The sequence below is a fragment of the Rana temporaria genome, chromosome 3 (assembly GCF_905171775.1).
Source record: "Rana temporaria chromosome 3, aRanTem1.1, whole genome shotgun sequence".
In the NCBI taxonomy this organism is placed as follows: Eukaryota; Metazoa; Chordata; class Amphibia; order Anura; family Ranidae; genus Rana; species Rana temporaria.
The window spans coordinates 223,463,890-223,485,579 of NC_053491.1; the positions used below are offsets into that span (position 1 = coordinate 223,463,890).

A 21,690-nucleotide genomic window follows, 5' to 3' on the forward strand; every position below is an offset into this window, starting at 1 on the left:
GGCAGAGGAAATTACAGCCCAGTATTGCAAAACATAAACTCGCCTTAAGAGTAAACAAGAAATTAAGGTACACTATATTAAATTTTAATCTAACATACCAAAAAAATTAGCTCAGCCTTTTAAAAAATAAATACATTTTGCCATGTCAGTATGAGATAAAGCAGCCAGTCTGCAAATAATTTTTTTCCTAGAATATCCCTGTATAGTACATTATTTCACAAATGTTCCTGTTTAATCATCATCCACACCCAATTGTAGCTCACACATTACATTACATACGGCATCATAGATGTTCAGCAGGATCATAGCTATACAAGCAACCCACCACAATACTTCCTCTTTAACTTGTAAGCTGAGGGGTGCTTTGAAATGGATTCCACAAAAAAGCAGGGGTCCCCTTCCTAAAGTACTGGTGCCCAATGCTGATGGGCACTGGGGTCTGGGCTTGTGCCCCAGCAAAGGGAGGCATATATATCAACTGCCTGTAACCCATTGGGAAAAGTAGGTGTTTACTCCCTACCTGCTAAAATGCTCTTACGGTTTTCTCAGACCCCTAGTTAACCATGTACAGTGCCTTGAAAAGGTATTTATGTGACAGACCAACACAAAGTGGCACATCATTGTGAAGTGAAAGGAAAATGATAAATGGTTTTCAGAATTTTTTACAAATATATCTGAAAAGTGTGGCATGCATTTGGATTCAGCCCCCTTTACTCTGATAACCCTAACCAAAATCTAGTGCAACCAATTGCCTTCAGAAGTCTCCTAATTAATAAGTAGAGTTAGTGTGTAATTTAGTCTCAGTATGAATACAGCTGTTCTGTGAAGCCCTCAGAGGTATGTTAGAGAACCTAAGTGAACAAATAGTATCATGAAGGCCAAGGAACACACTAGACAGGTCAGGGATAAAGTTGTGGAGAAGTTTAAAGCAGGGTTAGGTTATAAAAAAATCTCAAGCTTTCAACATCTCAAGGAGCACTGTTCAATTCATCACCCGAAAATGGAAAGAGTATGGCACAACTTCAAACTTACCAAGACATGGCCGTCCACCTAAACTTACAGGCCGGGCAAAAAAAGCATTAATCAGAGAAGCAGCCAAGAGGCCCATGGTAACTCTGGTGGAGCTTCAGAGATCCACAGCTCAGGTGGGAAAATCTGTCCACAGGACAACTATTAGTCGTGTCCTTTATGGAAGAGCGGCAAGAAGAAAGCTATTGTTGAAAGAAATCCATAAGAAGTCCCACTTTGTGAGAAGCCATGTGGAGGACACAACAAATGTGGAAGAAGGTGCTCTGGTCAGATGAGACCAAAATTTTACTTTATGGCCTAAAAGCAAAACGCTATGTGTGGCGGAAAACGAACACTGTACATCACCCTGGACACAACATCCCCTCAATGAAACATGGTGATAGCAGCATCATGTTGTGGGGAAGTTTTTCTTCAGCAGGGACAGGGATGCTGATCAGAGTTGAAGATGGATAGAGCCAAGTAAGGGGCAATCTTAGAAGGAAACCTGTTAGAGTCTGCAAAAGACTTGAGACTGGGGTGGAGGTTCACCTTCCAGCAGGACAACGACCCTTAACATACAGCCAGAGCTACAATGGAATAGTTTATATCAAAGCATATTCCTGTGTTAAAATGGCCCAGTCAAAGTCCAGACTTGAATCCAAATCAAGAATCTGTGGCAAGATTTGAAAATTGCTGTTCACAGACACTCTCCATCCAATCTGACAGAGCTTGAGCTATTTAGCAAAGAAGAATCTGCAAATATTTCACTGTCTAGATGTGTAAAGCTGGTAGAGACATCCCCAAAAAGACTTGGAGCTGTAATTGCAGCAAAGGTGGTCCTACAAAGTAGGGGCTGAATACAAATGCACGCCACACTTTTCTGATATTTAATTGTAAAATATTTTGAAAACCAGTTATCATTTTCCTTCCACTTCACAATTATATGCCACTTTGTGTTGGTCTATCACATAAAATCCCAAGAAAATACATTTACATTTTTGGTTGTAACATGAGAAAATTTGGGAAAGGGGTATGAGGAAAAGTGTAAAAAAAAAAAAACACACCGTGAAAAAATTATCGAATAGCTCTATTTTTATTAAAATGTACCTTGCAGCTTGTACCAAAGTCAGAAGATGTCCTGTGGCATCTGATCCAGTGAATAAATGGGAAGAATTTTCCAATGACATCATTCCTTATATTTGATAAGTCAAAGAAACCCCTAAAACCAGTTCACCAGGGCAAGGCAACCACTTTCTTGCCCCTATGGGGGCCGGGGAGGTGGGACTTAAGACCCACCTTGCTGACACCCACTCCTGAGTACTGGGTGACAGGTGAACGCCATCAAATTCCTACTGGGTCAACGTTGGTAAAGGATTCACTGGATGAATTTTCAAGTAAATCTTCTAAATTCCTCATACAAAGGAAGTCTTCAACTTGATGGCAAAGATTAACTTTTATTATAAAAATGATATTTACAAATTATAACATGCAATTTTCTGTTTCAATAGTATCTCAATTAAATTAAATATTTTATATTAAAGCAAGAAATAGTAACAATTTGCAACAATGGTATTTTTTTAAAAACTTAGTAAACAAATCTTTGTTCACACCAGGCAGTGTAAAGATCTACTCTAAATGCATTATAAAAAAAAAGCTACAGTGAAAAGGTCACATTTATACAAAAAAAAATAGGAATTTAATTTGTTAATATAAAAATGTATATTTATTCATAATATTGATAAAATATTTAGCTTTTATAGATGGGTGCCTTGAAGAACTGCAATGATCCTAACATAATTTATATTAAATGAACTGTGATGGATTACTTCTGCTACTGAAAAGGGCCAAACACAGTAGTTCTAATTGGTGATATAGACTATACTAATTATCACGCAATTTTGAAAAACAAAACAACAAAGACTGCTGAAAACAAAGCAACAAAGGCTCAGGAGGCTAGACAAATACAGGAGCAAAACCTGGAAATCTCAGAATCAGTAGAAGCAAGCAGAAGGTATAAAAACAATGTTTCTATTTCTAAACTCCATTTACATCAAAGCGTTTAGAATGGCAGGCGGAATTGCCGCGATTCTGCCCGTGATTCCAAAACGCGGGACGCATTTGTGATGTCATTACTTCTTAATGGCTCCCCAATCACTGTGCGATTTTGCCACAATGACTTGCGCTGCAGCAAAATCGCAATGCTTGTCGCTCAAAAAGTAGCAGAAGCTTCTTTTGGGCGACAGCGTTGCACGTTGTGATTTGGAAATGTGGGCAGAATTGTGGCGATTCAAATCACCTAGGTGTGAATTGACCCTTAAACATTAAAGATAGAAAACCACCAGCAGTTCAATTTTATGTACACAGTGCTCCTAAATAAGTTTTGAACAATGCCTTAAACTGGCCATAGATGGATCGCAATTCAGCTGGTTCAACAGGGACTGGTCGAATTTTGATTCATGTGTGACCATTCCTGGTCGACAGAAGCTCCACATTTTTATATATATTTTTTTATTTCTGCTATGTACATTAATTAGGAACATGCAACAAATATAATGTAGGCGTTAAAAAAAACAAGAAAAAAACAAGAAAAATAACAAAACAAAAAAGATAGGATTTTCTATGTTTCTATTCAAGCTACATGCAAATGATCCTATTTGCACAAAAATGGGAGAGAGATGGGAGTGCACAGTTAGGCCGCGTACACATGATCAGTCCATCCGATGAGAACGGTCCAAAGGAGCAGCTGACTGATGGTCTGATGTGCCTACACACCATCAGTTAAAAAAACGATCGTGTCAGAACTGGGTGACGTAAAACACAACGACCTGCAGAAAAAAACTAAGTTCAATGCTTCCAAGCATGCGTCGACTTGATTCTGAGCATGCGCGGGTTTTTAACCGATGCTTTTGCATACTAACCATCGGTTTTGACCTATCGGTTATCAGCAAGTTAAAGCAAGTTCTAAATTTTTTGACCGAAGGTTAACTGACCGATGGGGCCCACACACGATCGGTTTGGACCGATAAAAAGGTCCTTCAGTCCGTTTTGATCGGTTTTGAGCGATCGTGTGTACGCGGCCTTAGATAGCACTGAAACTATTCCCTCTGGATAAATGTTTTTGTTGGATATATGCAGACCCTCATAAAGAGACATAAGCAAAATGTCAGAGAAAAGAACAGTATACCAAGGGGCATCCAACAAGCTCACTTTGAAAAATGATTAGCAGCAGGAAAATTATTGTTATCTGAGAAATCTCTTCATAGAATAGCTGCAATATCTAATGCATATGCTACATGATACTGACCAATCAACCCTGAAAAAGATGAGACAAGGAAGTAGCTACATGGTGCTGTATATTCCAAATACAAATTTGTTTGCCTTTTCCTATCAGTTAACAGCAATATCCTAGGTGCGACTGTACGATAAATACAACTTTAGCAAATTGGCTCAATACCATTTGACAGCAGATAATTGTAGACAAGGGGGCAGATCCACAAAGAAATTACGATACGCCGGCGTAATTTAAAAATTCCCGCGTCGTATCTTTGTTTTGAATCCTCAAAACAAGATACAACGGCATCTCGGCTTGATCCGACAGGCGTACATCTTCGTACGCCTTCAGATCTTAGGCCTCGTACACACTACCAGTTTCAGCAGACATGTTTGGTCGTGTGTACAGCCGACCGGACCGGATTCCTGGCCGAGCGGACTTTTTCCAGCGGACAAATGTTTCTTAGCATGCTAAGAAACATGTCCGCTGGAAGCCTGTCCGTCGGATGTGTTCGGTCATCTGTACAGACTCACCGGACATGTCCAATCGGCCGCCATCCCTCGCATGCGTCGAAGTGATTCGACGCATGCGTGGAAGCATTGACCTCCCAGGGTCACGCACGTCGCCGCGTCATTGTCGCGGCGACGGCACGGCCATGTCGCGACACGTCACCACGTTTGTTTTCCGCAGGGATTTTGGTCTGATGGTGTGTACAGCCATCAGACCAAAATCCGGCAGCGGACCGTTTTCATCGGACAGATCCGCTGGTGAGTACGGGGCCTTAGATGCAATTTTTCGGCGGCCGCTAGGTGGCGTTTCCGTCTAAATCGGCGTAGAGTATGCAAATTAGCCAATTACGGCGATCCACGAACGTACGTCGACCCGGCGCATTTTTTTCCGTCGTTTGCGTTCGGCTTTTTCCGGCGTATAGTTAAAGCTGCTGTTCTGAGGCGTACTCAAAGTGAAGTATGGCCGTCCTTCCCGCGTACAATTTTGAATTTTTTGCGTCGTTTGCGTAAGTCGTTTGCGAATAGGAATTTGCGTAGAATGATGTCACTGTCGTAAGCATTGGCTGGTTCCGGTTTAATTTCGAGCATGCGCACTGGGATACCCTCAGGTACGGCGCATGCGCAGTTAAAAAAAAAACTTTGTTTACGTCGGGTCACAACGTATTAACATAAAACACGCCCCCATCACTTCCATTTGAATTCCGCACCCTTACGCCGCACTACACTACAGATACACTACGCCGCAGTAACTTACGGTGCAAATTCGTTGAGGATTCAAACCAAACATAAGTAAGTTACAGCGGCGTAGCTTATCTTAGATAGGCTGCGCCCGGCGCAGATGTATGTGGATCTGCCCCAAGGTGATCACTTAAGCAGCCCGAAGACTCTTTTTTTTTTTTTCATTCAAGCAGCTGCTTGTGGATAGGGGAATCCTCCCCACTAATGCCTAGTACGCACTGTTGGGAAAACTGCTAAGGAGCATACACACGGCCGGTTTTCCCGGCCAAAGGAAAACACGGCAGTTTTCCTGACGGGAAAACCGATCGTGTGTACTGGGCATGACAGTGGGGAAACTAACACAAACCCCATAATACACTAATCAGTGTCCCGGGCTATAGCCAGCAGCACTGACCGAATAACTGACAGACCATCTTGCCCTTACGTGGATGGAATGTCGGCCGGTCCCTGCTAAACTAATTTGAACCTATCTATGGCCAACTTAAAGCAGAGCTCCACCCAAAAGGGGAAGCTCCACTTGTGTACATCCTCCTCTTGGTTATGACAGGTACCCACTTCCGGCTCAGATTGCTGCAGCAAACAGAGCCGGAAATCCCCCCCCTTCGTTCCCCCACAGTTTTCTGGGACACATCACAGGTCCCAGAAGATTATGGGGCCATTCACAAGGTGCAGTGCAACTCACGCATTCACAGTAGGCTTCACTTCCTGGTTCCCTTACTACAGGTGTCGGGGGCCTGCACCCAAAGCAAATCAAAGAATCGGCTCGGGTGAGGACATCACTGAATCCCTGGACAGGAAGGTGTCCTATTAAAAGTCAGCAGCTACAGTTTTTTTTTCTGAAGGAGACTGGAGCTGCTCTTTAATTTTTGCTTGTCTAAATCCAAAATAACATGTAATTCAATATGCTGTACACCAGTACACCTTTTCTGCGCAAAATACTGGTATGTGGAGCACAGCCCCCCTTGAACTGTAGTGTAGGGGGATCCAATTGTACACCTTTCATAGAAGTACTAGTTACCTAATTTGGCCTTGCACATTGTCATAGCTCCAAAACTGTGCCTTGTTTGCAGGTTCATGTATAGACCCCTATGAAAACCAAGGATTTATACAATCAAAAGTCCGAATTCCTGATTTTGTATGTCCCATGATATGAGTGTACACGATAGTAACACCTGAAATATGACTTTTCACATGAAGACTTCTGAACCCGTTGAAGGTTGGGACGTCTGGAACTGTAGCAGTGTCCTTTCCTTAGATATGTACATAAATATAAATGCATACTGTATATTGCTGTTAGTGTATATTTTATTTGCTCTTAGGCAGGCTATACTTTCTGCTTTGTAGCTTTCCACATGGACTCTGGGCCAGATTCTCAAAAGAGTTACGCTGGTGTATCTACAGATACACCGGCGTAATTCGAAATTCCCGCCGGCGTATCATTGTTTTGTATTCGCAAAACAAGATACGCCGGAATTAGGCTAGGATCCGACTGGTGTAAGACACTTACACCGTCGGATCCTAAATGCAATGCAACGCTGACCGCTAGGTGGCGTTTACGTTCAGGTCTCATTTGACTATGCAAATGAGCCTGATACACCGATTCCCGAACGAATTTGCGTCGCGTAGTCGTCGCGTAAGTCGTTTCCGTAAGCGTAAGGTTACCCCTGCTATATGAGGGGTAACCGTACGCCAGTCCGCCGTATGCCATGTTAAGTATGGCGTCGTTTTACTAAGTCGTTCTTGAATATGACTTTACGTCAATGACGCTCACGTCGGCGTCATTGACGTTTTCCGTCGTGAGCTGGAGCATGCGCACTGGGCTATTTTTCAGCCCGGCGCATGCGCAGTTCAATCAGCATGGGGCGCGCTTAATTTGAATACAAGCCGCCCCCTTTGAATTACGTGGCCATACGCCGGGCCATTTACACTACGCCACCGCAAATTACGGAGCGAGTGCTTGAGGAATACGGCACTTGCTCCAGTAAGTTGCGGTGGCGTAGTGTAAATGGCTTACACTACGCCAACGCGGGATCTGGGAGAATCTGGCCCTCTGTAATTAACTACGCTGCACTCTCACTTCTAGTGTAAAAAATAGAAGTAAAATTACATTCTATAGGGCTATCAGAATTATTCTTAAAATCTCTTAGTAGTCTTTGCTATATAGAGAACACATTTAGCCCTGGTTTACATTAATGTGATTTGGCATGCGATTTGACATGTCAAATCGCATGCTGAATTGCTGCCATTGCTGGCAATGTCAGCGTCCGAATAGATGCCACGCCGCACTTGCGGCGCCGCACCGATTCCCAAAAGAAATTTTATGTACTACTTTTGGCGATTTTGGGTCGAAATTTCCATTGACATCTGTGCAGAAACCCGCAGAGATGTCTCTGAAATTGCCCCTAAAATCGTGAATGAAATGCGGGAATGAAATCGTGCAAGTTCAGCTGAACCTGCACAATTTCATTCCCGAAGTCAGGGTGAACCAGGGCTTACCCTTTTAAAATAGCGAGCAAGCAAAATGCTTGAAAATCCTGTGAAATTCTTGCATTTCAGGTAATCATTACACTTACATAATAATGTGTCGTTACCAAAAAATGTACTGAAATTGTTCACAAACTAGATAATAGATGAAATAGAACTCTATAACCCAATCAGCTAGTCTTGCAAATTGGTTTATACCATATGTCCAAGCTGGGCTTTGTTTCTCCTGCCTAAACCTCAAGAGTCACATCAGGCCCAGACACAGCAGTAAATAATAAATAGTCTTTTTGATTTTTATCACACAGAAAAATCAACAGCACCTCACCTCTTCAGAAGGATTTCTGTTCACTGCTCTCCTTCACTCAAAAAGACTCAGGATGAAGCAATCAGTAGTAATCCTCTGGATTACTTATAGAGGCCTTAATTGCCTCATTCTGAACAGCTGAAGTTTTCCAACGCCCTTAAATCTTTCTGGCTGCTTCTGCAGCCGACACCTGATAATAATTGGTATATTGTCTAAACAAGGCAGAAATGTATCTCCCGTCTGTGACAACACCCATAGATTTACCTGACTTCCTGTCACAATACCTGTATATAAAATGCACTGTTTAACTATCAAAAATGTTTTACAGTGCTAAATCTTTCATCCAATTTCTAAATAGTTGCATTTGTATACAGTATTTCAAAAGCCAGTATAAAGCAATAGTAGTGGTAAAAAAAAAAGCACTAGTGGGTTTCACCAATCAATTTATTATTTTATTTCTCCATATATTAGGGGGTGTGGCAGGGGTGTGTCCTCAACCTACTCCCCGTGTAATGGGGGCATGGTAAGGGTGTGTCATGTGCCTACATACTTTTTGCTACTAGGTATCCCTCTTTCCATTCTCAGAAAGTTGAGAGGTATGGGTAGGAGATGCCTGCATTTTTGCTAGTGTATTTGTTCTTTTACAATTATGTACTTTAAATCAAACCTGTGGGGCAGTTCTACTGTGTTAAACTGATTTCTGTTCTGATTTACAGGCATACTATATGTATTTAATACATTTGCAGAATTTTCCAGGAGCTTGATCCCAAGATCCTCCAATATGGTGACCAGAGCTTTCATTGGTATTATGTGTTCCTCCGGGCAACTTTCTGCACCTTGCTATTAGCAACACTTTTCTTGCCCAATAAGAAGCTGCAGATGTTGAGAAGTGACATTCTACATCACAACCATGCAAGTTCTGTTAGCATTTTCCATTATGAAGTACAGTAGGTTTTCAGGCTCCTGAGGCTTTCTGCAAAGATAATACATGTCTAGTAGTTCTTTGCATGTAAGAACTGCTAGCGCACATATGAATTTTACAATTTTATGGATTTAAAAACTACAATGGTGAAAATTACGGTCATGACGTGCTGTGTCTAATCTTAGCAGACAACCTTTGCCCTAGGAAAAAGACAATATTTTACTGAATGTAATATGACATAAGAGCTGTAAAACCTGGTTAGATTTAAAGTGAAATAAGGAACAAATCTAAAGATGACACAGGTTGGGCACAGAGTTACTATGTGCCCTTTGTAACCCCCCCCCCCCCCCAATAAGGAATTAAGCACCAAAAAATTAAAAACTAGATTTTATCAGTGGATAAAACATTTCAAGAATACATTTGTTGTTGCTCTGATAGCAAACCATCGCTGCTTGAGCCAGCCAAACTATTTGGGTATGCCCGCATTTCTATTTGATCTTGATTAATTCTTGCCTTTTTAAATTAAATCTTATATAAAGAAAGAAATTATGAAAACAAAAACAAATATTACTCTACAACTGTGGAACAGTCTTGAATACTTCTTAAAATCAAGTATTTTTTCAAAATTCAAAAATCAAATAAAAATAAATAAGAGCAAACCATCATTTATAAAAATGGAAAGATCATTAAGGCTTCATTTCCACTGGCGTTTTTACAGCCACTTTTCTGAGCGTTTTTTTTACAGCAAATGGCATAGGCGTTTTTGAGCTGTAAAAAAAACGCAGGACCAGGGCGTTCTGAAGCTCCAGAGTAGAGCTGTAAAAACGCCAGACGTTAAACGCTCAAAAACGCGCGAAAACGCTCAAAAACGCTCAAAAACTCTACCGCAGCATTTTTAAAGCTGCAGCTCACAAAATAAACATGGACAGGCGTTTTTAAGCTGTAAAAAAGGCTAACAACAGTGGCTGTAAAAACGTCAGTGGAAATGAAGCCTAAAGGATAAGTTCACTTTAGTTGTAGGTGGTGTGCAATATGGAGGAATAAAGATTGCACCTGTGTGATGGAGGACTCTGTAGTAATGAAAGCTCATTATGTCCCTGTAGGGCAAGAGCATGGGTCACCATGTAAGTGTCCACTGTGATGGCCCAAGTGTTTGGGATACTGTCCTCCTCCGAAGCGTGGAATATTCCAGCCAGATGGGACAGAAACTCACAGTGGGGTTTTGGTGTTGGATTTCCCGCTAGAGATCAGAATTAAAGTTGGGCATACACCCTGCAGGTTGAATGAAAGAAATCAAAAACAGATTCTTCCATTCAAGTTAAACAGCACAGAAGGATGTCAGCTGTCAGAATACCCAAACAGTGCCTGGTGCTGTTTGGCCAGTCAGTGCATGGCTCTGGTATGGCCACCCACTGATCGAATTTCAGCAGACTCATTATGAATCGGTCAAACTTTACAGCTTAGGAGAAAAGAGTACAAAACAGAAGTTCTGCAAAAGTTTGATCACTTGAGGTAAACAAGTTCTGTTTGGAAAGGGATAGTTGGCCGGCTGGGTGGTACATACTGCTGTAGTATTAAGCAGTTGAAGTTCTCTGCTACTAAAATGCATCACCAACCTTATGCTGTGTTGTCTCAAAAACCCTGGTGGTATACTCCTAGGTGGTGGCCTGAAGCTACCGCAAAAAGAGAGGCCTCTCATATATAAAGTTTCCCTGAGACAGAATTGAAGCTAAGCCCTGAGTTAAGAGATTGGATTTGTGACCTCCCTTATCTGCCTGATAAGGAAGATAGCCTTGAAGTAGGATCTGGCTTAACAACCTGCTAAAAGAGGCATTAAGCCTAGTACACAAGGGCTGTGTGTCGGCCGGCATCTGCAGGCTCAATAGAAACCGGCCAACATTCGGCCCGTGTGTATGGCAGCCGGTCTGACAGAAGCCGGCCGTATGGTCTGACCTGAGTTGACAGGTTTTCTTCATTCGACCTAGGGTTGCACTGATGCCACTTTTTTAAGTACTCGCTGATACCAATTACTGATATTTTTTTTATGTTGTGTGACAGTGAATATGCAGCACTGATGGGCACTGATGTTTCCTTTTTTTATTTTACATTTTATTCAACCCTGTTGGGGGTCAGGGGGGCTTTGGTGAGATGTCAGGGGTCTAAACAGAGGGAAGAGGAGGAGATGGGGCTCTCAGCTGCTTTATTGAAAGCCACACAGGGAGATCGGTGATTATAACTTCCCCTGATCATCACTGAGTATCCTATCGGACTAGACATCGGGAGTATTTGAATGAGTACAAGCACTCCTGAAAATACTCGGTATCGGCATCCTAGTTCAACCCATATGGTTGAACGAAAAATAAACTAGTGGGTGTATGAGGCTTTATACTGGACAGTGAAAGGAGAAGCAGCACTCTAGACCCATCTCTATCACTCAGTTTTTTTCTTTTTATCAGTATGTTTCTTTTTTTAAATCAGATCCTTTTTTTATTTTTATATGCAAACAACCTTAAGACAATACAGACAAATTATACAAACAAAATCACATTAAACAAAACACAACCCAAGAAATCCTGCCCCTGAACATTTAAAGAATAATTTTCCCATATGGGAGTGTATCTAATAGGATAAGAGACACCCAGTATTTTTTTAACCGTATCCCATATTTTACATATTAACGTCCAGGTAGGCATATCGGCAAGCGAGACCCCCCCTCTTGCAGCATCTAGGTCAGAGTGGTAACCGACCCTTAAATGCATAAGAATATAATCGCTTAGCAGGAAGAAGTGTCTGTTCAGACTCCCATCCAGCAAAGTGCTGTAGTTTGGATGAAAAAAAGTATAAACTTGGATTAGGAACTGCCAGACCGCCTGCATTTTTGGAGTGTTGTAGAATCTCCAATTTAATGCGAGGGGTTTTGTTCCGCCATATTAATCGCCTAAATATGGTATTAATCTTAATAAAGATCCATATGGGTATTCAGATCTGGGTTTTGTGTAAAAAATAAAGAAGCTGAGGCATTCATATCATCTTAATTAGATTAATACAGCCTATTAACGATAAGGGGAGCTTATTCCAGGTTTTACTTTGATTTTGGAATCTAGAAAGTAATGGAAGTATATTATCCACAATATATGACTGTGGGAAGTCAGACATAGTTATACCCAAATATTTATAGCAGAAACAACCTTAAGATGAGAAAGTGTAGATGGCAATGAAACTGGAAGGGGATCCAGAGGCATTAGCATGGATTTCTCCCAGTTTATGCCTAACCCGGAAAACCTGCCAAACTCCTTAATATATTTCATTACCGCCAACAGGGATGACCAGGTATTGGTCAAGAAAAAAAAAAAATCAATAGCATATAATGATATATTTTCCTCCATATCTCCTCTAATCAAACCGGTAACATCGGAAGAGGCCCACATAAGACATGCCAAGGGCTCTATAGCCAGGGCAAAAAGCAGGGTGGACAATGAACACCCCTGCCTAGTGCCGTGAAAGAGTCTAAAACTGGGAGATTGAAGGCCATTGACCCTAACCGATGCCACCGGAGCGGAGTATAACAACCTCACCCACTAACAGAAGCCAGAGCCAAGCCCACATTTTTCGAGGATGACCCAGACACTATCGAAGGCCTGATTGCGTCTAATGCCAAAAAGGCACGATTTGAGTGGCCCGGGGCCGGAACCTGCATATTTATATATGCGCATCTGATATGAAATACGGTTGACTTATTGGGCATGAATCCTACCTGATCTGAATGGATAATATGTTTAATAACCTTATTTAGTCTAGTAGCAAGTATCTTAGCAAGAATTTTAACATCTGTGGATAGTAGGCATCGGGAGCATTTGCACGAGTACAAGCACTCCTGCATCGGCATCCTAGTTCAACCCAAATGGTTGAACGAAAAATAAACTAGTAGTGTGTGTGAGGCTCTATACCGGACAGTGAAAGGAGAAGCAGCACTCTAGACCCATCTCTATCATTCAGCTCTCTCCTCTTATCAGCATGTTTCTAGTTAGATTTAGATATTGACTCCCTACTCCCAGGATTCTGCAACACAGGGGATTGCAGGAGATGGCTACCACATCACATTTAGGTACCTATATTGCTTCAATAAATAAATAAAAAATGTTACTAAAATTCTGAGATCTGTTTCATACAAAATGTATTTGTTAAATATTTAAACCAATACAATGAACTCCTGCTTTAACAACCAGAAGTACGCTTTGAACCTGTCAAAATTACCTCTTGCTACACAGTGACTATAATAAAAAAAGATCTTATGCAATGCTGTATATGCAATATATAATGTAGACTGGTTTACCTTTGCATCCTTCACATGTCAAAGCATTGTAATGGTAGCCGGAGGCTTTGTCTCCACAAACAACACACAACTCATCTCCTTTAACCCTTGCAGCACAAGGGCTAATCCTAGCCTTCTTTGTAGGTGGCAAATCCACAATGTCATTGTCAATAGAAAACAGACTGTCAGAAGGAATCCGTTTCAAATCATATATTCCACTGGAACACCAGTCCTCCGATTGTTGTGAGTAATATCCAGAATTGACATGATACTGCGATGATGCCAGTGGCTGTTGGACTGCAGAATACTGTATGTGGTTGTAGCCAGTGTTAAAGGAAGGTCCTTGTGAGTCATGGTCTGGTGAATGAGCATGCACTGAATGTATCCCTGAAAGAAAATAAAAGAGAGGAGCTGTGTTTACACTCACAAGAGATAGGTACCTGTGGAAGAAAAGTATCTTCAGTAAGTTGCTTATTACAGCCTAATGTCAAAATGTACAGTCAAAATAACATTTGTGATAAGATACAGTATACTGGGGTATATTGATGCTGAGGATTATTGAACTGCCCGATTTTTTGTCCATGTACTTCTAATGTTATCACCTAATTACTTGATAAATGCCCCACATTTTTTTATCCTCAAAAGTACTATTGCCAATCCAAATGCTATTCATACTATGGAATGGTTTGCTAAACAAATCATTCAGTTTTAGTTTACCAGGAACCTCAGGACATAGGTCGCAAACTATAGTGTATCTTGGAGAATTTGGGGATGGGGAGGGAAGGGTTTTTACAGTTTATTTACATCCTTACCTTAGTCCCATGCCTGGATGCTGTGGTTGAAAACATCTCCATTCAGGGATCAGAGAATTGGGAGCACATTGGTCATCTAAAATGATCCTGCTACCATCAGGTGGCAAGAAGGTTCTTATGCAGCACCTTCTCAAATGTATTTTGTGCTCCCTTTGGGATGGTGACAGTAGGTCCATTTTACACTTTTGTACCCTTGTGGGATCTAACAGGGTGGCCACCCAAGAGTGGTCCTTCTCTTTGATGACCCATATCCAGGGATCCTTGCACAAATATTTGATCATAAAAGACCAACCCCAGGGGTTGGGAGGGGTAATACTTTCCCATTGAAGCCTGCCCTTTTTCCTCATCCTCAAAGTCAGCATCTTAATACTCCTGCTCTTATTCTTTGTCAACCTTTTGTTGCCTCATTGTATTCCACAAGCTGCAGGATGGCTTTCTGGGCAAAATTATGGCACCTGGGGGATGGATGGTATTCTGGGAAAAATAATGGTGTCTGGGTACCTGTCACTGTGGTGTAGCACAGGGTATTTGATAAAAAAAAAATCCACTCCAGCAACAGATATGTTAAAAAGGCCCAAACACACTGCAAAGCTTTAAGGATTGGCCCCTGGATAAAGCTGTGACCTCTAATTAAGCCAACTATTCATACCCAGTATGCAGGGATATGGTGAGGATAACAGAAGAGGAGGAGGAAAGGACACATTAGTAGCACTCCCAGAAAAGTGGCTGCTCTGCATCTGGGAAGATAGAGGAAGAGTAAACAAGTTTATTAGCAGCACTTACAAGAAAGTGGCTGTTCTGTGCCTTGGAGGTGTAAGAAGAGCAAGGTATTGTTAGCCAATTCATTACCTCTCCGTATGCTGGGATTGTATAGTTTAGCTTGAGAAACCTGATGGCCACTATTACCTGCACGTGAAGAACGTCTGCTTTCCGCTTTTGAGAGGCCTATATTTTTATAATAAAGGGGATTGTTTAAATTTAATGGCAGCTATGTGCCCGACCGGTTTAGTCTAAGAAGACTTCAACAGGGGCATACGTCTTCTTAGACGAAACCGGTCAGGCACATACCCTGGTCCACACCACTTCCATACTGCGCAAACTGTGTATTGATGACCTTTAATTATTTTTATATGGTTGTTGTGGTGATTACTTTTAATTTTTATTTTGGCATTTTTTGGGATTAAATGTTTGCCCTTTTGTGGATTTTAAGAATTACATTTTTGAACTTTTTTACGCTATGAGGAGTCGTTTTCCTTGTTTTTTTCCGTTTTCCCCCATGTTTGGAGCCCACTGAGTCTATTATTAGCTGGTTTTGCTTCACCCATTTTCCATATTCTGAATTGGAGCGGAAGGAGTCACCTGAAAGTTGATTTATACAACATCCTGCTGAGGAGACCACCAATCCAGTGGGAACGAGGAGCATTACCACAGCAATGACCAGATTGGGCAATCGGCCCCCTATGCAAGTATGACCCACCACCGTATGGTGTAGTTTGGGTCCACCGTATCCGGTAAGGGTATCCTATTATTTGGCTTTGGAGGGATCACCTTTCATTGAAAGAAAAATTTCCTTATTGATTCTACAAGAATTAACTCCCCTGTTTTGGATATTTTTCAACCTCACGGACATTCATATATATATATGTCACTTACATTGAGTTTGTTTATTACTTATTCACGGTGATACGTTTGAATTTGTTTTTTGCTACACTTCATTATTTTAGAACTTTGGTTATAAGAGTTCCTGCTATTGGCGCTGCACTTTTATTTATTTAGTTTGTTACAATTATCCTTTTGTTGTGTTGGCTGCCCACCATAGATATTTTTAGGGAAGCGCAGTATTTACTTTTTTACTTTATTCCATGTGCTAAGAATTGGAATTGGCCTCAAACTTTGAGACACAAAGCAGGATTCACTGTGCAGCAAATATTAGAAATTTGGCAGCTGAGATCCAGCTGTGAAAAGAAAACACTGCGCGGCATCTAGAGAAAATTTCTAACGCACTGCAGTTGTGAACCCATGGTAGCAGTAAACTGGAATCTCATCTATAACAGTGATCACCAGGCCAAATAGGGTAAATCCCTTCACATAGCAGTAGAAACCTGACAGGGGTTACAACGCTTCCATATTCTTTGCAATACTAATGAAACATTGGCCCAGATTCACATACATTTGGGCGTAGCGTAGCGTAATCCATTTACACCACGCCGCCGCAAATTACTTGAGCAAGTGCCGTATTCGCAAAGCACTTGCTCCGTAATTTGCGGCGGCGTAGTGTAAATGGCCCGGCGTATGGCCGCGTAATTCAAAGGGGGCGGCTTGTATTCAAATTAAGCGCGCCCAAGCGCCGATTGAACTGCGCATGCGCCGGGCTGAAAAATAGCCCAGTGCGCATGCTCCAGCTCACGACGGAAAACGTCAGTGACGCCGACGTGAGCGTCATTGACGTAAAGTCGTATTCAAGAACGACTTAGTAAAACGACGTAACCGACGGAAAAAGATGACGTGGACCCGACGCCATACTTAACATGGCATAGGGCAGACTGGCGTAAGGTTACCCCTCATATAGCAGGGGTAACCTTACGCTTACGGAAACGACGTAAACGACGATGACGCGGCGCAAATTTGTTCGGGAATCGGCGTATCAGGCTCATTTGCATAGTCAAATGAGACCTGAACGTAAACGCCACCTAGCGGTCAGCGTTGTATTGCATTTAGGATCCGACGGTGTAAGTGACTTACACCAGTCAGATCCTAGCCTAATTCCGGCGTATCTTGTTTTGCGAATACAAAACAATGATACGCCGGCGGGAATTTCGAATTACGCCGGTGTATCTGTAGATACACCGGCGTAACTCTTTTGAGAATCTGGCCAATTGTTTTGGCCTTTAAATACACTTTTACCTATCCTTATGTCTTTAACATTAAGTCTAGCTGAAGAATTTCCCACATACACACGAAGAACAAAGTCCATGTAGATAGTGTTTCTATAGTACCCAAACCAAGGACGCAGCATTGCAAAGCAAAACTGCTAACAACTTTGCTACATGTGAAGAGCAAATCACTGTTTACAGAATAAAACATTGACTTTTATACTAAAGATACAGTAGGCAATATATAATGTATTAATTCATCCTAGACTGACCTGATTTTGCTATGATTGTTTTTGGATGGCTCATGAGCAAGTCTTGACATATAAACCACAGGTCAACTTTTTAAAGAAACTGATCAAGAAGAAAGCAGTTTGTGCATCTTATGAAAGCATATCTCAAGTTTTCAGGCATACCAGTTAGCATGTGCCAAATATACTGTATGCTGTCATGGATTCAATTACCATACTGAGATTCTGAAAGTGGCGATCTGACGGTATGACATCACAATTGCTCAGAAGATGACACATGGAGCATGGAGTACACATGACTGCTGAACTACTGTAGATATTCATGCAAACTTTTTTCAACACACAATAAATATATGCTTCATAAATGCACTGGCTTAAAATACATATTATTTTATGAAACACATATTGCATAAGATCTTACACATTGAAATATAAAAAAATGGATTAAGGTTCTATTTGAAAAAAGGAGATCACAGTTACTGCAAATTTAAACCAGCAACATTTTGAGAGGTAACCATATCACTAGTTGCCATTTATAAATAGTTTATAGACGAGGTGTGTAAAATAGAGACTCTTCCCTTGAATTACATGGCAAATATTTAAATCTTGCATAAGATTACTCTGAGTGCTATACTACTGTACCCAGAAAAGGTATTTAAATATGTTTTTGACAGGAGACTTTTATCTTAGCTGTCAAGTTATACAAGGCAGCTGCAAGTTTATGTGAAAGTTTTACAGAAGTAGTTAAAGCTATTTTTATATATGTCACCGTCACAAAAATATATTTTTACATCAAGTGCAATGTTCAAGATCGAGATAATGCATATAAAAAGACACCTACCGTTTGTTTTGCTTCTTCTCACCATTTCCATAATAAAACTAACACCCTGCTTTAAAAATGTCTTTTCATTTACTGTACAGCTCTTCTATACACAATGATTGTTGCCTTTGCATTCTCTATCAAGTTGAAAATGAGAGTTTCCTTCTATATCTGGCATGCTAAGGTGTGACAGAACAGAGGTTATATGCTGATTACTGATTAACTTGTCTGAAGTGCAGCGAATTGGAATTGCTGAGGTGAAGAATAACTGATTTAAAGTAGCAATATATTCAGAACCTGTTATATTTGTTGTTTTAGCCCCCGTTTACACCGGTGCGACTTGTCATTCTATTTCACAGTTCCAAATCGAGGACATGACAAGCTGCGCCCGATTGCCAGCAAAGGAACTGTTCATACCGCCGTGACTCATGTCGCAGCAATTATAAAAAAGCGAAAACAAATTATAATTTTTTTTCTCACGAATAGCTTTCTTTCGGTGGTATTTAAAGCGGGAGTTCACCCGAAAAACAATTTTTAACATTAAAATTAAGGCTCATTTTGCCAAGGGGAATCGGGTGTTTTTTTTTAAATCGAAGCAGTACGTACCGTTTTAGAGATAGATCTTCTCCTCCCCTTTGGGTATTGTCTTCGGGACTGGGCGTTCCTATTTGATTGACAGGCTCCCCACAGGCTTCCGACAGGCTTCCGACGGTCGCATACATCGCGTCACGAGTAGCCGAAAGAAGCCGAACGTCGGTGCGGCTCTATACGGCGCCTGCGCACCGACGTTTGGCTACTTTCGGAAAATCGTGACGCGCTGTATGCGACCGTTGGAAGGCTGTCAATCAAATAGGAACGCCCAGTCCCGCAGCCCATACCTGGAAGCGGCGGAGAAGATCGCTCTCTAAAACGGCAAGTACTGCTTCGATTTTAAAAAAAAACACCCATTCCCCTTGACAAAATGAGCCTCAATCTAATGTTAAAAATTGAGTTTTTGGGTGAACCTCCACTTTAATCACCAAAGTTTTTTTTTATTATTTATTTTTTTACAAAAAAATGAAAAAAGACTGAAAATTTAGTAAATAAGTAATTTTCCTCCTTCAATGATGTGCACTGATTAGGCTGCACTGATGGGCACTGATGAGACAGTGCTGAAGGCCCTGATGAGGAGGCACTACTGTAATATGCAGTACTGATAGGTGACACTGATGGGCACTGATAGGCAGCACTTATGGGAAATGATCGTTGGCACGGATAGGCAGTACTGATGGGCACTGATGAGCAGGCACTGAAAGGCAGCACTGATGAGCAGGCTCTGATGGGTACAGGCTGGCATCACTGATGGGCACAATTTGGCATCACTGATGGGCATGGATTGCAATCACAGATTGGCACAACCTGGCATCCCTGCTGGGCACTGTTGGGGCTGCACTGATCATCAGGGCACTAATTATAACAGGTAGGGATCAAGCAGAAGCGTAGTCGGGCAACAAGCCAAAAGTCGGTAACAAATAGTTGCAGGTTGGGATTCAGCAGAAGCGTAGTCGAGGGACAAGCCAAATGTTGGTAGCAAATGGTAACAAAGATACGGTCGGCAGCAAGAGAGACAGGAGCAAGATATTGGCTGGTGAAGGCGCAATATTCTGGCAACCAGGAAGTGCAGGGACATGGCTTAAATCAGGAAGTTCATGGGAGGAGCAAAGGGTTCAAGGTTCAAGGCAAACAAGTTTCAAGACAAGATCATTCAAGAAACTATCCAAGGAACTGTTCAAGGAACTGTCCAGCATTCCAGGTGGCTCAGCAAGCAGAGTCATCACCAGACACACCAGAGGTCCCAGGTTCTAACAATCTGTTTCTTTTAGTATGTTCAGCATCATGTCTCACTGCATGTGTTTTTTTTTATTGGAAAGTTCCTTACCTGGAGATACTGTCAGTAATAGTACTTCCTGATAAGCTGCCACCACACAATTAGTAGCAGTGCTACTAAGCAACAGTGCTCTCACCCTGCCATGTGAGTGCCTTTGGTTGGTTGTTAGCAATGGGGGCTGGTGTTTATTATTTTTGGGAGGTGCAGCAAACAAACACCCTCCTGGTCAGCCGGTGGCACCACCCTCCCCCGCTAGGTTGGGTCATGTGCACCCTGCCCCCTACCCCCAGGGGGGGTCTTACAATCGGTCATCCAGCACTTACCCCATCTAAATTCCGGGTGGGCATCGCTGAAATTGGAACGATGGGTAGGCATCTTCCCCTCCTCTGCATCAGGCCCACTTCTTGATTGGCCAGGAGGAGGATCAGTGTGAGAATAGAAAATATTAATTCGCTATTCACGCACAACTGGGTGGAACTGCGCCCCCAGCCCACCCTTTTTTAAAGCCTATTAATGCCCTCGGCTCTAATCGCGTGCTTCAAACACCACCACCCCCCCCCACTTGAAGAGAACTGCAGAGGGGTAAAATTCACTGACCACTTAAAAGTTGTAAGATGTGGGGCAAGTTAAAGCAAGTTAGAGGAATCAGCTGACATTTGCTATGGACTCTAGCACTGATAGTACTAAAGCTTTTTCATCTGTTAGATGTGGCACTCCACAAGTTTCTGATTTTTCTCCATTTAATACTTTTATTTTTTCTTTAGGTAATATAAACGTGATTTTTAGTGTTTGCATTTACTGTTCACTGTATTTGCTTCATATGAGACATTGGCCATTTCCTCAGCAAGGGAAGATAAGTGAGGTGATCATACCACATGTACTCTCTGACTTGTAGGTGTGGCCTCTTTCCTTCTATTTATGTGCATAAAGGCTAACTGTCTTTATCACATTGCTGCATCAAAAAATGAGCTGCCATTTGTGGTTATTGTAAGTTAGACATTATCAGTCTTATGATCGTGACTCAGATTATTTGTAGACCAAAAGTGATTTGGAAAAGCTATGTTAATATTTAAGTTGGTGACTTGTATGAAGCCACTTCCTGTGTTGTATCATAAACATTTCTAGGTCTTTAGAAGAGTCTACACATAGAGCAATTCTGTGCATTAACCAGTGACAACAATCAGGGCTGTCTTAATGAGAGGGCACTGCCCAGGGGCCCCAGCTGCATGGGGGGCCCCTGCCCTTTCCCCAAAGCAGCTGATCCTTGAGCCCAGGCTGCCCTTCCACATCCCAGATATCCCCCCAGCACTCTGACCCCTCTACATCCTTGATATCCCTTACCTCCTACCTACTTGATTTCTGTTTACCTGCGCTGTCTCCATTGTAGGGGGCCCCAGAGCATCACTTTGCCCAGGGGCCCATGATGCTATGAAGACGGCCCTAACAACAATAGATAAAAAGGGTGGCATTTCACAGATATTTTCTTGATGCAGTGATGTTAGAGGTGTTTTATTAATTTAGT

General features: G+C 41.8%; 1 protein-coding gene across 2 annotated transcripts in view; it reads right to left on the reverse strand.

Annotated features, from left to right (window-relative positions):
• Positions 1-21,690, reverse strand: part of NR1H4 (nuclear receptor subfamily 1 group H member 4) — a 126,911-nt gene that overhangs the window by 69,632 nt on the left and 35,589 nt on the right. Inside the window, exons 1-2 of one of the 2 annotated variants that reach the window (XM_040344327.1) lie at positions 18,323-18,466; positions 13,570-13,935 (exon numbers count right to left, since the gene is read on the reverse strand). In XM_040344327.1, coding sequence (XP_040200261.1) covers positions 13,570-13,935; positions 18,323-18,353 — 397 coding nt within the window. In that variant the 5' untranslated portion in view covers positions 18,354-18,466. Of the gene's footprint in view, positions 1-13,569; positions 13,936-18,322; positions 18,467-21,690 lie in introns of those variants that run through there. The other variant, XM_040344326.1, reaches the window with a different exon arrangement.